We start from the raw sequence: 15,720 nt of genomic DNA on the forward strand, positions 1-15,720 counted from the left end.
GTGACCTTCCTACGTGCTCCCTTCTCCTCCCTGACAATCTCCTTAACCGTTGAGCTACGGTTATATAGATTGTCAATTTCCCACACTTTATTATATTTATATTACTTGTAATTGTATTTTCATATACCTACAAAAGAATAGACAACCTGTGTACAAAATCACAAATACAACAGTATCATCTCGATAATAAATATTTCCATCATTCTGGAAGCATATTCAAAACAATATTCATTGAACTCGTCATTAACCGATGATCCACAAACACAACTGAGAAGGATCAACCTCTCTGTTGCACAATCATACATCAAAAACAACAGAAGTCTTCACATAACATTGACCATACCATGACATAACATAACGCAACCAACATTGTCATTGTTATTATTGTTTGGGAAAGTATATTGTCTGTTTCAATTTATTTCTCTTCACGAGAGGTTGTATTATTAAATTCCCCAATCCAAAATTAAGAAAGAGTGAGGCTTGCATATATATATGTACACCAGATTATAGGAGAAGGAAGGCGATGGTGGCCTAGAGAGAGAAATGTGTGGGAGAACAGAGAGGAGAGGGAGGAGAGAAGTAAATGAGCAGAGCTTATATACAATTATACATGCATATATATTACGTACAGACATGAGAAAAAGCAAGTAGAGAGAGAGACTGGAATGAGTGTGAGTGAGGGAGGGAAAGAAAGTCTTGTGCAGTTGGGGTATTTCTGGTGATGGTTGTAACTTGAAAGTGAAAAGAAAGAGCTTCCATGCAAAAATACTCGAAGGAAAGAAAAAGAGAGAGAAAGAAGAGAAAGAGCTTCCCTACAAAAATTATCAAAGGAATGAGAAAGAGAGAGAGAGAGAAGAAAGAGCTTCCGCGCTGGTAAGGGGGTTGCGCCCATGGGGGGAGGAGGTGAAGCTGTGGCGGGAGGAGAAGTGGGAAGGAGGGATCTGAAGAGCTTTTCTATTTGCTGGGAGGGGGGAAGCGAGGGGGTGGCAAGAGCAACGACTAGAAGTGGGAAGCAGCTGAAGAAGGAAAGGAGGAGGAAGGAGATGCAGGGAGATCTGCTCTCCTCCGCTCGCCTCGCCGATTCCCCGAGCTAGAAGAAGAAGGAAGAAGAAGAACAAGGGGAGAGAGTGTGTGGGGGGGATTGGGCCCCACCAAGCAAACTCAAATCTCCATTCGTGCCACTTCACACGCCGTTAGCCAAGTCAGTTCCGTCAGGTGGCCACGTCAGCGTCTCGAACGGAAATGATAACGGATGGTAGATGATGATAAAAACAAGAAGTCTGTGTATTCTTCGGTCAAAAAAGTTACTTCGCGGTAAAACGTAAAAACAAAAAAAAAGTGCAAAGTTTATTACCTCGTCTAATTTTACAATCTAATTTTAAGATTTTAACTCTAACTTTAACTCTACTCATTACACAACAAAAAATCAACTCTTCCGATTGAAAAAGGTGGACCCCATATATAAACTCACATATAACTCCATTACACTTAATTTAATTTTTAATAATAAATTCTTTTAACTATTCATTACTTTTTCATACTTTTCCTCATAATTCAACAACACAATCATTACAATTCAATTAAAATCAAAACTCAACTTTATTTAACTCTAAAACCAAACACACAAATGTTTTTTTAAGTAGTTTTCCCCATATAATTACAATGAAATCAAGGCCCAAAAAGAAATATTAATTGAGTTTCGAAGATTAAAAAAGAAAAAGATGAATGAAATTTCGGAGATATTCATTTTCCATATTTAATGGTCCTTTGCACGGGCGCCTTTCGTTTTCTCAAATTATAAAATAAATAAATAATTACCAATAAGAGTTAGTTTAAGCAATTCGGCGCTTATTCCCCTTAATTAAGATTTCGGGTTCGAGTCTTCGAAGTAAAGAAAATTCTAGCAGAGCTTCACCCCTTAGTGGATCGATTAGGCTGTCATAGTCCCATTGTGCTTCTACATACCATGATACACTCTCAAAACAATCAATTATAAAGTCAACCAACTTGACAACAAGGTTGGCAGGCACCATCAAGAGACACAGTCACTCCTTCGTACACTCCAAAAGCATCTTAAGGAGATTCAGGATACCCCTCATATCTCTTATTTCCAGATTAATTATAAATTCTTTCGACTATTCATTATTTTTTCCACAATTCAAGAACATATTATTTTTTTCAACTATTCATTACTTTTTCACACTTTTTCTCATAATTCAATAACACAATCATTACAAACCAATTAAAACTCTAAAACCAAACACAACAAAATTTTTTACTCAATAATGTAAAGAGCATCTTGAGATATAATTTTTTTATACATATTTAATTATTTACGTACCAAATATCCTATAAACAATCTATCATTCAGAAGTCAAATAAAATAAAATTAACTCTGTCGACCATCTTTTCTATCTTAGAAAATTCCCACCTTCCTGCCCCTAATCTAACCAGCTTATTTCTCTCAATGTGTTAAATATTTAGTTATATATACAAGTATTATTGTCTTTATATGTGCAATTAGATGGAATATAATTTATATCTTGAAATTGATTTATATTTAATTAAGTAAATTATTTTTTAGTTTATTTATATCAATTTTATTATCTATATATCTATATATTTTTTTTTTGATGTGTACTCTGGTAATCGAAAATTCAATGAGTCTCCGACTAATCCAATCGAGTATGGTCGATCTACTAAGGGGTAAAACTCTCATAGGGTCAATTTTCTCCATTCACAAGACTCGAATCTCAAGACCTTACTTAAGAGGAATAAGCGTCGAACAATTTGAATCAATTCAATTTGTTATCTATATCTATATATTTTAAAAAGAAGTATTTCTTTGTAAGTTAAATATTTCAATTATGTATATAAGGTTAGCTAATTTTAAGATGAAATTACTTTATATTTGCACTAAATTTTACATGCACGTCATCAACCTAGTTTGTAATAAACAATAAAAAGAGCAGTTGGAGAAGTGAGAAAAAACAAATGAGGCGGCGCCATGTGTCAGCACATCTGAACCTCTGTCCCCACATCCCTATGCCTAAAAACCATCGAGCACTCCAATGGCTCGCCCAGATCGCCATGTCCGCATCCGGCCCGACAACCTTGCTGTCGAAGAACGGGCTCTCCAAGAGCGAGGACGGGGTCATCTCCATACCAAACCACCCGTAGTCACCGTTTGTTAGCATAATTTTAGGCGATTCGTTCTTTATGTCGGTGAACAGGGCATGCCAAGTTAGGTGTGTCATTAGAGTTGGACCACTTAATGCATTGGTTCTTACTTTAGAGCTGAAAAGCAAACTTATTATTTCCAAGGGTCTCATCGAGGTGATTATATTCCGATAGGCAATTGGAAATGGTTCTTACTCTAGAGCTGAAAAGCAAACCTGTTATTTCCAAGGGTTGCATCGACGTGATTATATTCCGATAGGCAATTGGAGTAGATCGTTTATGTTTTTAAAAAAATTCCCCCATTCTCTTTTGCGTTTTCAAATTCGATCCAAATAAAGTACCACGTAATATGAGCTCGCATTATGTCAAAAGATCCGATCGTAAGATCGGTGTTTATGCGTTATGCCTTTTTAGAATTTTCAAATTTGATCCGAATAAAATGACACGTAATATCATTTTTTTTCTTTTTTTTGGAAATGGTGGGGGTAAGGGCGGGAAAACCCAACCCTCGCCCCCACAGACATATGGCCCAGCTTTAAATTATTTATGATGATGATGATGAGATGAGATGAGATATAAACGATATGATAATTACTGTACATGAGAAAAATTTGTCGTCTTTATTCTTAAAAAAAAGAAGGTATAATGCCAGAATTATAATAAAATCTTTATTGTTATCTATAAAAGAACAAGAGGCCGCGGAGGATGCATACGAATCATTCCTGTAAGGTAGCTAGTACGCGAAAAGTTAATGAAAAAGCCGAAGTAGTATTATCAATAGAATTTGATTGTTTATAATTTATATCATCTGGTAGAACTTCTCTTGCCGCCATCAACTGTAGATAACAATCCAAAAGTATCTTCACATCTGTGCTGTAATTCTCTACGAGTTATTTAATTAACTTCTTAAGGTGAGAATCTCATCACAGAAAATTAGTATAACAATGTATAGAGAAAACGAATAGCTCCGATTTTTTCGGGAGATAAATGATGAAGAATAGTTCCTTAGTCCGAGAAAAGGAACAATATGTTTCACTCTTCCGGGTGGTGTTCCAAATTGGAACAAATCACGGAGAAGTGCTTAAATTGAATCACCTTCCATTTGTTTATGTTTATATTGTCCATCTGCAGTATACCTTTGTACATAATACTAATAATTACGGCATTAGGGTGGTCCTCACCGGTGTCAGTGACATCCTGTTGGGGCCGTATGCACGAATCTGCAAAGTCATCCGAGGGACGGTGCAGCAGTCATGTCGATGTTCACCCCCATAGAGCGTTCAAGGTGATCGCTGACGTTAATTACTTATCACAGTTGTCCAATGATGTCGTCGAGTAATATCTTGTTTAATTTATATTTTCTTTTTTCGGTAACAAAAGAGGGCCAAGCCTAAATTCGATGTCTCATTATCGTTACTTCAATATATGTTTTCTCTGTTCAATTCACACGCGAAGACACATAAACTTAAAAATTGACCGAAAACATGTACAGATATATAGGAAACTGAATCAGAAATGACAAGCTTGATAGGAATGACAGAAGCCAGCAGATGCCATTCCGATTTTTCTTGAATATTCCCGCTCGATGGTTTCCCTTCAGTCGCATATCAGAACAATCTCTAAATAACGGCTTGCTTGGACTAATTCTTTTCCCTCTGTATTGATTGATTATTTGCCTGTAAGCTTGAGCTGGACTTAACTTTCCGACCAAACTTCTAAGAGTAGAATTTATAGTCCTTGGCCTGAAGTATGATCTGCCTCAATCCTCCAATAGGTGACAGAACCATCAAGAGGATGCCGAATATGATGCAGATCTGCAGGTACCCGAGACCCAAATCAGATGATCAGATTGAACAATATCTATAGGATCAATGTTGGAGTGATCACGGTGATCGAGCTCCTTTTGCTTCAATGAATGAACTTACCCAATTGGCCCACCAAGATAAGCTGAACCTCTTCGGCTTGTAGATTGCGAGCCACATTGTGCAGGGAAGCTGAAACAAGCAGCAAAAGGAACATAATGAGAGCTGTGGGGCAAAAATCTAGAATGTCGAGGGCTGAAGGCTTTGCTTACGAAGTATGTAGTCGGGGCAAAAGCAAACCCTCCAAAGAACCCAAGTAGACCGCCGAAGAAAGGGAATGTCATTGCAACAAACATTGTAAAAGCTGCCACACAAATTACATGTTTATTTTAGTTCTGACTCATAAATTTAGTAGTTCGAGAAGAGTGATCTGTATAAGGTTTAGTTTTACTTACCAACATACACATTCCGTGTGATAAAACGCAGAAGAAAACTCGGCCTGAAGTGCAGTTTCTTCACCAATACCGTCTCCATCATGTCAAAAACTGGCATTGCATAAATCTGCAGGGAAGTAATACCCTTATAACTATTAAAGATGTGGCTTTTCCCATAATCAAATGATTGAATTCGTTAATTACATTCGATCTTTATGATCTATATATGCCCTCGACATTACCTGATAGCTTCCGATAACATGGACAACAACAAACATATTTGCCGTGACGATGAGCCAGGTGGGCTTCTTCAATGAGATTAGGATGTTGTCCTCGACCTCATTCCCGAACATCCAGTACCCGATCAGGGCCACAGGGAAGTAGCACAATGCCACAACTATGTATGCAATGATCACTCCCCTCCACATTGGGCCCTTGGATGGCTTCTCAGGAGTGGAAGGGATCGTCGCTTGAATCTCCAGGACCACATTGTGCCCCGCGTAAGCAAAGGCCACGTCGCCAAGGGCACTGAAGAAGTTGAACACAGTTCCAGCAGCGCTCTTGGCCTTGTACCCGTATTCCACATTGGGCTGGACTCCCTTGTGTACTGAAGCTGTCCAAGCAATTGTCGAATAACTGCAGCAATACACGAGGACACATATCAAACTTGGTTTCGTCATAGAAATCTCAAATTATGAAAGAACTTGTTAGTTGGTGTTCAGAGTTTTAATTTCATTGCTAGGTCTTTTCTTTTCGCCTAATTTGTCAAGAAAATGATTGTATACTATGGGCTTGCTTGGTGCCCAAGTAAGCAGAGTGGAATGCCACTGAGAGAATCGAGCTCGAGCTCGAGCCTACCTTAGAGACATAACAGCAGCGGCAAGAGAGATGCCTGAGATCGAGTTGAAGTTGGGAAGGTGGGAGAGGACGAAGTGGACAGAGGCGAAGATCATGATGAAGTAGGTGAGCTTGATATCCTTGCCAGGCTCCGGGCATACAAGATTGTGGACCTTCTGGAGCGACTTCCCGCCCGTGACCATGTACACAATGTCCACACCAACCTCCACCACGAGCTGCTGTGGGACCACGATGTACAGCCCGAGCTTCTCCCCGAACGCATATTGCCCAAGCTCATGGTACCGATCAAACCTCCGGCCAGGGACCATCTCATGCATCTCCACCATTTGCCACAGCGTGTACAGGGTTATAATCCACGAGAGGATTAGCACGACCACACCAGGACCCCTGAATCAATATAAGAAGAGAATAGCAGAAAGATTAGTAAATTTATACCAACTTCCAAGTTATCAAATATAGCGAGTAAAGGGAGCGAAAGTGCACCATCCGAGCTCGGACATGGCGTATGGGAGGCTCAGCACACCGGCCCCGACCATGGCAGTGACATTGTGGAAGGCAGAGTACCACCATTTGGCATTCCTCGATGACGTAATCGGAAGCCAGTCGTCGATCTCCTTCTGCTTTGCTAATTTCTTCTCGATCTGCCCATTCAACAAATCAAATCATAAAAAAAAAGCTAAGGTTGTCTTCATTCATAATTTTTGTCAATGAGTCCTTTAGATTCCAGTCATTGAATTCTTTAATCCAATCTAATCAGTGTTGGGTCAGAGTAGGATTAGAGGGGATTAAAACAAGGAATTGAAACAAGAAAAAGGAAGAGTAATGACTCACATTCTCATATAATAATCAATATGAATTTTATTTCATTGTATTAAATTCGTGCGCTTTCTGTGACAGAAAATTCAAGGAATTAAAAAACACTAGCTAACAATTGATTTTATGATCCTCAACAGTTTAATTTTGTTAGACCTCAGAATATATATGGATTGGAGTAAAATGAAATATCAAAAGACCAAGCTATCCTTGACTTAAAACTACTCTATTTTTTAATCAAATGGTTATCTTTTAAAAATATACTAATGAAAATGAAAAAAGAACGAGCTCTATTGCAGGGGAGCCGTTGCAGCTTTCCGACCACCGCCCCCACCGGAGTGCCGGCATCATTGGCGACCAACAACCTCCTCTGACCATTCTAAGGCCTATGAAGCCTGACCCGACTCGTCTTGGTTTGATCTGGCCTCGTCAGCGAGATCTCAACCTTGAAAGCCCAGGTCTTTGGTCACATGAGCTCACGACCCATGCATGCACAGCGGGCCAGCCCTCCTCCGATGCTTAGTTCGAATAATTTCGCAGTTTCTATTATATTTGTATACATAATATAATCTTTCAGATTTCAAGAATATATGAAATGAATGTTTGATTCTAACGTGCATTGACTGAAAGAACTGCCCAGAATGCCCAAAAACCGTTGACCAGGGCGCAATAAATAAGTCGATCAACTTGTTCAATGGATAGATTAGCTGTGAGCCTAGTCATTGTCTTCCATGCTATAGACCGTGCTGTACGGATTAATTAACTCAAACAGACACTATGAAAATACCTTATCGTAAATAAATAATTAAAACTAACGTGGATTAGTTCAAGCGGTTCGACATTTATTCGGCTTAAGTAAGGTCTCGAGCTCGAGACCTTACAAATGTAAAAAATTCACGCTGGAATACTGGGATTCACATCGAAAAAATAAATAATTAAATGAATGAATAAATAAATTAATTATTAAAAAAATATGAATATTGGTAAGTGACAACCAAGACACATGGGGAAGTGCTTCAATTTCAATACTTTAATGAAATAAGCCAATGTTAAAAAAAAGTGTTTTGACACTACTTGCTCCGATTATCTCAAAGACGGCAATTTTGTAAGTATGGAACAGGGGGAAAAAAAATCGTTGTCATATGAGGATAGATATTGAGAATTGACCACTTATAAGCACGTAAAATATTTAAATAATTAGGGCGAATGTAGTCTGATAACTTGAAAATTGTCGGAGAAAATTGATTTTCTTCATAGGAAATTGGGAGATACAGACAAAAATGAGGGCAAGATAAATTTGGCGATGTAATCGAGAGGATAGACTCTGAGAGCTCAGAGAATAATTTTGACCGTTGAAGGTATTTCAAGTTTCATAAATTGCATCTGGGTCTACCTAAACTATCAAATATCATTCAAAATTATGGGAATAAAAACAAATTCTGCAGGAAAAAAAAAAAAAAGAAGAAGAATCAGTGAGAAATGTCTATATTCTCAAAGGTGATGTGTATAAATACCGAATCCCCAGCTCGTTAAGCAAAGTACAAAAGAAATTCAATAAACCGAAAAAATTCTACATGATCATTTCAAGTGATTATTACTTACAAAGGTCGCATCTAGTGGCCTGAGTATAACTTATGTAGATCTGTTTTATTTGGAGCTTCTCAGCACTTGAAGCGATCGGAAAAGCTCCCGTGGTCATAATTAGATAAAAGAAAAGCAAGGGACATGAAAGATTGATAGAATTTTTTGAGGGGCCAATCTACAAATATTTTGAAAATACAAACACAATGGGGGACAGAGCTCCAATGGCTGAGGAACAAAAAGAGCCTTTTGCTTTTCGTTTGGCCATACAATTGCCTCTTTTTCCTTTATTTTCTTTTCCTGTAAGCTTCGTTTGGAACCATCTAATTCCATCTTAGCATACGTTAATTCAGCTCAGTAGAAATCATCGAACGAGTCTCGATCGAAATTCGGATCGATTTAACATAAAGAACTTATGGATTGTTCGATAAAACCACCGCATTTAAGCAAAACGAACAAACAAGTACGAGGTGTGTAAAGATCGTAGCATTTCCGGATATAAAATATCTTTTTCAAGGCCACTTCGCATATATAGAACAAGGGGAAGTTACTAACAAATGGTTGATAACATCTCTTCACAGAGGATGTGTAAGATAGAGGGGGAGAGAGGAGAGGAGAGGAGAGACTGACCGAGGACTGATGGTCGACCGTCTTCTGATCTGCAGCATCAGCTTGAGTTCCCATGGCTGTCTCCGTTCTTCGACACCGATGATGAACGACCGAACCGCGAGAAGAATAAAACCGGCCGGGGAGGGGATGGATGCAGAGGAAGGGGAATTAAATTAATTCGCGCGTGGTGGCCAACCCACTGAAACTGAAAGACTTTTATAGACAACGTCGACGACCGTCTACGTTTGTCCCTATCTATACATACATATTTATATATATGTGTGTGTGTGTAATTGCACGGCAGAAAACTGACTTTTCAACCGGAAGAGCAGCGGAAAGAAAGAGGGAGAATCGTTGGTTTTGGAGATGGATGGGAATATGACGTTTTTGTTTGACTTGGACTTTGAGGAAGTGTTATTATTATTATTATTATTATTATTTTTCCCAGTGTGCACCTTCGTATTAGCAAGTTTAATTAGGCCGACTAATTCAGTTCGAATCGAATCAGTTGATTGAGAGTTAAACTCTTCCAACGTATTTACAAATATTTGATTCCGAGATTTTATTTATTGAAAAAATTTTTATTGATTCATGGCGGGAGGTTACGATAAGACAAATTCTCGTTTTTTTTAAATCGCTTGAAAGGTTACCCCTTAGGACAGATTCCACGAATCTTGAATATCTTCGACCTGCATCTCCCGTCCTTATATGAGGTACTAGAAAGTTTAGTTTTCCCACTCCCCAACCTTGGTATTGCGTTTATTTTGCACCCTCAAGTTTGCATCGTCCCATTTACCGACCATGAAACTTGGGGCCATTTTGCCCCATGGATCCGAGTCCGACTCCCGTGAAATTCCTTAGTGATGAAGAAATATCTGACACGCAATAAAAAGAAAATGACATGCTAGCAGTGTATCCTGAATTTATATTAGATATGCAATATATAAGAATTTTTAAAATTTTTAATTTTGACTATCATCCAATGAGTTTTAAATTGTTGTCTAATTATGCTTTTTGTTAGTCAGTTATCGTTATTCATGTGACTATGAATTAGTTTCCAAAAGCAACTGAAAATTTAAGTAAGGAATCACGAATTGGTTACTTGTGGGCATTATCACCAAAAAAATTAAACTTATGAGCTTATATGAACCAAACTAAACATTAGAGGGATCTTCCACCGAAATTTAAAAAAAAAAAATTAGAGGGGTCTTGTAATTGGCCCGTGAAGTATCTTGTCGCCTGCAGAGTGCAGACATGTACTTTCTTTTCCTTTTCTTTTTTTTTTAAAGAATGTAATGTATGTAAACGATATGATAATTAACTGTACATGAGAAATTTTTTTGGACTTTATTCATTAAAAAGAAAAAAAAAAAGAACTTTGTTCTAATGCCAGAACTATGATAAAATCACCTATACGTTATCTATAAGAGGCCGCATAGGATACCAAGGAATCATTTTTGTATGCTAGTATGCGAAGAGTTAATGAAAAAGCCGAAGTATTATTATCCATTGAAGTTTCTATGATCAATTGAATTTGATCGTCACTTTCTCGCATGAGCTGTCGGGCCCTCACCTAAACTTGAAATTGATCCAATAAATTACCGAGGTAAAATGCGCACCATCTCACAATATTTGCCAAAAGAACAATATTTTATATTAACTTTTATCTTATATATATCGTCGTGTCATAGAAAATACAGTTTTCTATTGTGGAAGTTTTGATTACAATGATAGTGCCACGGAATAATTCAGAATTGTTTGGGAGTTGTTAACTTTAGTCATCCAAGGTATAATTTCTCTGGCCACAATCAACCGCACATTACAATCCAAAAAAATCTTTAACATGTCTACTCACTTTTTAAAAATTTTCTTCTTTTATTTTTCCTGTCAAAATCTCAGTATTTTAGTGGGTCAAGGAGCCTTCCATAACCTAATGGTAGCTGAGGGTGGTATCTACTTCTTTATATATATATGTAGACTCGATTGGACCATCCCGAGTCTCGATGGATAAGTGAATCCAGTCCTTTTATTCACTAGCTATCTTATAGGATATGTTTGTCCGCACGTACATAGCTTCGGAGGTCATTTCAGAAATCGTCTAATTCTCTGCAAGTTTTTTTTTTTTTTGGGTGATGAAACAGGGCATAGCCCTAGTACAATGCTCTGCGTGTTATTGAATAACTTCTTATGGTGGTAATCTCATCACAGAAAATTAATACGATAATGCACAGATAAAACGAATAGTTCGTACTTTTTTTTTTGAATGAAATAATTCCCTATTCCGAGAAAAGGAACATGCCGCACTTTCCGGACGTTCCAAATTGGACCAAAACATGGAGAAGCGCGTAAGTTACATCAAATATTGTCCGTCTGCACCAAACCTTTCCACTGAATAAGTGAAAGTTGAAAAGGTCTCTATTAGTTGAAGACCAAGAGCTAGCCCTCGATCGAGGGATCTCCATTGCTTAACAAGGAATCCAAATCATAAATGACAAACTGAGTAACGTGCTAAAATGGAGTTTACTATGTCTAGCTAACCATTTATGTCGAGTGGTTGAGCATGTGTGACAATCAATGAAATGTGATCAAAATGAAGGAAATTAGCAGCAAACATGCAGTATGCTTAGTTATCACTTGATAGTAAATTTTGTTTATTTGTCCATTCTTTTTTGGGAAAAGTACAAAACACCCTCCCATGATTTGAACTTAAAACAAATTAGACCTTATGATTTTTCAAAAAAAAAAAGAAAAAGGAACTGGCTAGGACCGTCGGTCAGCGACCCTGACACCATCACCAAGGTCACCTGCACTACAGAAGATGCCGGCGACCATGGAGGTGGGGTCGGGGTCGCAGATTGATGGCCCCCGCCCCCGAATCGACCGAGATCCCTATCAATTCGGGGGTTGGGGCTACCAATTAGTGATCCTAACCTCATCCTTGAGGTTTTCGACATCCTCTGTGGGCTTCAGCGCCTTGGTGGTGGGGTCAAGGTCGGCGACCAGCGGCCCAAGCCCTTCCTCTCTTTTTTTCCCAAATTTTACGACTAAATTACGAGGAGTTGAAAGTTTTAGGGTAAAAAGAAAAGTTTGAGAGTCAAAAGTGACAAAAAAACTAATCATGAGGTCCATTATGTCTCACGAAATAAACCACGGAGTGCTAGTTGTCCCTCAGAAATCCACAGGGTTCAATTTGTCTCAAATTTAAACTACAAATGGATTTTTATACTTTTTCCTTCTTTTTTAATAGTTTGGGTATCTTGAGGTTAATTAAATCCTAATCTAATTCCTCCTCTCGTACTTAGTCCAAGCAGGTCAACTATGTTGGACCTAGTGCATTCGTGGTTTTTACTTCCTACCGCCTCTTAGTAAGATTCGAATTCGAGATCTCAAACATAGATGAAAACTCTCACGCCATTTAAATCAGGTTATCATAAATTATTATTCAAAAGCGTATACATTGATCCTGTAATGTATCCATTACGCGTTTTGTTGCCTCATGCATCTTCCCAATTGTAGCGCTTGTGAACCAACTAGGAAAAGAAGCCTGGTAATTCTAGTTTTCTTCGTTGGAAAAGCATTATTGTCAAATACGAGAGTGACTCGATATAAGTTAATTAAAGCAGTCATTTTCCCAATACATATATTATGCCATGCCCCATCCTATTGAGCATTTGCACGTCCTTTCTTTTCTATTTCTAGATACATCGATATTGTAGCATCAATTCTCATCTTGAAATTAAGAAATTTTAAATTTAATTCCCATTTATAAGTTTCCGTATTACTTTTATTTCCTTTTCCCTATTTAATTCCTTCTATGACAGGAAAGAAAAGAACGCATATAGGTGAAAGGAGAACAAAAGATTTTGGGAGTACGAGTACTAGGAGAATTAGGTCGAGAAAGTCTCTTTTTTTTTTTTTCAGTGAACCGGAGAAAATCTATTTAAACTAGAATCAAACCAAATGGTTCGATTTTAACAAGAATGTATGGTATCATGTCATATCATCAGTGTATAAATTGAAATGTAAAGAATATATGCATATATCGTGTATATCCAAAACCTAATTAGTTTGACAGGAAAAGGTAAAACCCTCATGCATGGTTCATGTTGTTCAGAAATCCTTGTAGGACTACCTTGTCGAGGACATTTTGCATCTTTTTCTATAGGGACACATCGATTTGAATATTTATTAAAGAGAAGTAGAGAGTTACTAAACTCTGCCACTTTCGTTTCGTTGTCGTTATATTATATTAATCACTTGACTTCATATTAAAATCATGTTCACATGGCATCTGCAGTATATGAGCAACATTTTATTTTATTTTAGAGGAAATAGCTAAAAAATCAGTTAGTTTCATGAAATTTTTCAATTTTTCAATTTTTAAATTTTGATCTGAAAAATCACAATATTTACCTCCATTTTTTCGATTTACCGATCTGTTAATTAGACTATCAAAACTGCTGACATTACCATTAACGGCGCTAATGTAGCAGACGGTTGCCTACGTGGATAGCATGCCACAAATTTTTTAACCGAAAAAAATCACATAGTTTGCCTTTTTTCCCTTCATCTATCAAAATATCAAAAACGTCAAATATCAATAACTTTGAAAAATCACATAGTTTGCTTATGTACTCTCATCTACCAAAATATGGTTTTTTTCAAAACTCACATCTTCCAAAATATGACTTCTTTGATTTAGGGACCTATATATATATATGTGTGTGTGTGTGTTGATTTGAATGTTAAAAGAATTTTTAACAGAAAAGAAATGTTGGAACAATTACAAGTTTGTTATTTATAAATCAAAAGAATATTCATATCTGTTATCACATTAAGTATTATAGGAATTTAGAATTGTAAAGACAATAACCATTTCAACAGAACATGTGCACATCAACATCTATAAAATTTTAGTAGGGTTTTTAGCATGGTTGCACTTGTTGGATTCATGGACCGATTAATTTAACATGGTTCAACTTACTTTGACATGGTTATTTTGGCATGGTTCATATAAATCTAGATTTTTGGGACCGATTGTTATTAAATTTTAATCATGTAGATATGGCAAAAATGCTGAAGATAGAAATTAATTATATTTTCATTATTAAAATTGAACACCTGAATTACGAACACAAAATTGAAAAAATTCTAGAATTCTAAAATAGTTTATGTGCGAGAAAAAAATTAAATAGTTGAAGAATACACCTCAAAAAATCTAACTGTGGATGTACCTAGAATTAAACTACGTACATGGGAAAAAATAACAATCGGTCTCATATATCTATATCTATATGCTTTAAAAATAAAACTAAAATTCATTTTTCTTAAAATTAAAAATTCGAGAAAATAACTACGAGTTCCACAAATTTATATTTATTTATTTTTAAAATGAAAAATAAAAATTTTAAATAAAGATAAACTCAGAAAATTGATAAAATAACGAATGGTTCCATAAATCTATAACTATATATTTCTAAAATTTAAAATTTTATTATTTAGAAAAAGCTCAAAAAATCGAGAAGCTTTCATTCAAAAACGAATTGTTCTAGGACCATTTGGCACGACCCACTTTTATCTTGCTTTCATATATGTACAGATAGAAACTTAGACATATTATATTGCAAAGACAATAACCATGATAAAATAACCATTCCAACAAAACTTGTGTCCAATAAGTTAAACCATGCTAAAATTTTATAAATGTTGGTGTGCACAAGTTAATTTGGAATGGTTATTTTGGTATGGTTATTGTCTTTGCAATATAATATGTCTAAGTTCCTATATTACTTAATGTGATAACAGATATTGACATTTTTTAATTTATAAATGACAAACTTGTAACTGTTCTAACATTTCTTTTCTATTAAAAATTCTTTTAACATTCAAATTAGCATACATGTATATAAGTCCCTAATTCCAACTTATAATAATTCAAAGAAGTCAGATTTTGGTAGATATAATTTTTAAAAGAAGCCATATTTTGGTAGATGAGGGAACAAAAGTAGACTTTGCGATTTTTTTTAGGTTATTGATATTTTGGTAAATGAAAAAAAATTATTGATATTTTGGAAGATGAGGAAAAAAGCAAGCTATATGGTTTTTTTGGATTAAAAAGTTTGTGACATGTCATCCACGTGGACAATCGTCTGCTACATCGGCGTCGTTAACGACCATGTTAGCAGTTTTGACGGCCCAATTAACGGCTTGATAGATCAAGGAAAGGGAGGCAAATGTTATGATTTTGTATGACAAAATTTGAAAAATTGATAGATGGAAAAATTTCATGAAAGTAATTGACTTTTTAGACTAATTTTCCTTTATTTTATTTTATTTTAAAAAGTGCTCTGACTACTTTTGTTATACTTCAAAATAAATTCAAAGTCATATGTATATTATATAGAAGCAGCAAACTAAACAAGTCCGCAAAGTCCGATCATGCT

The 15,720-nt window shown here is 36.3% G+C and overlaps 1 protein-coding gene across 1 annotated transcript; it reads right to left on the reverse strand.

Annotated features, from left to right (window-relative positions):
- Nucleotides 1–4,551: 4,551 nt before the first annotated feature.
- Nucleotides 4,552–9,478, reverse strand: LOC116215518 (lysine histidine transporter 1-like). The gene is made up of 8 exons (XM_031551262.1): nt 9,299–9,478; nt 6,758–6,915; nt 6,275–6,661; nt 5,659–6,052; nt 5,438–5,543; nt 5,255–5,346; nt 5,106–5,174; nt 4,552–4,994 (listed from the first exon to the last, which is right to left on the reverse strand). The coding sequence occupies exons 1-8, from the start codon at nt 9,350–9,352 to the stop codon at nt 4,896–4,898; spliced, it is 1,359 nt and encodes a 452-aa protein (XP_031407122.1). The 5' UTR covers nt 9,353–9,478; the 3' UTR covers nt 4,552–4,895.
- Nucleotides 9,479–15,720: the final 6,242 nt, after the last annotated feature.

This window comes from Punica granatum, chromosome 7 (assembly GCF_007655135.1).
Source record: "Punica granatum isolate Tunisia-2019 chromosome 7, ASM765513v2, whole genome shotgun sequence".
Taxonomy (NCBI): Eukaryota; Viridiplantae; Streptophyta; class Magnoliopsida; order Myrtales; family Lythraceae; genus Punica; species Punica granatum.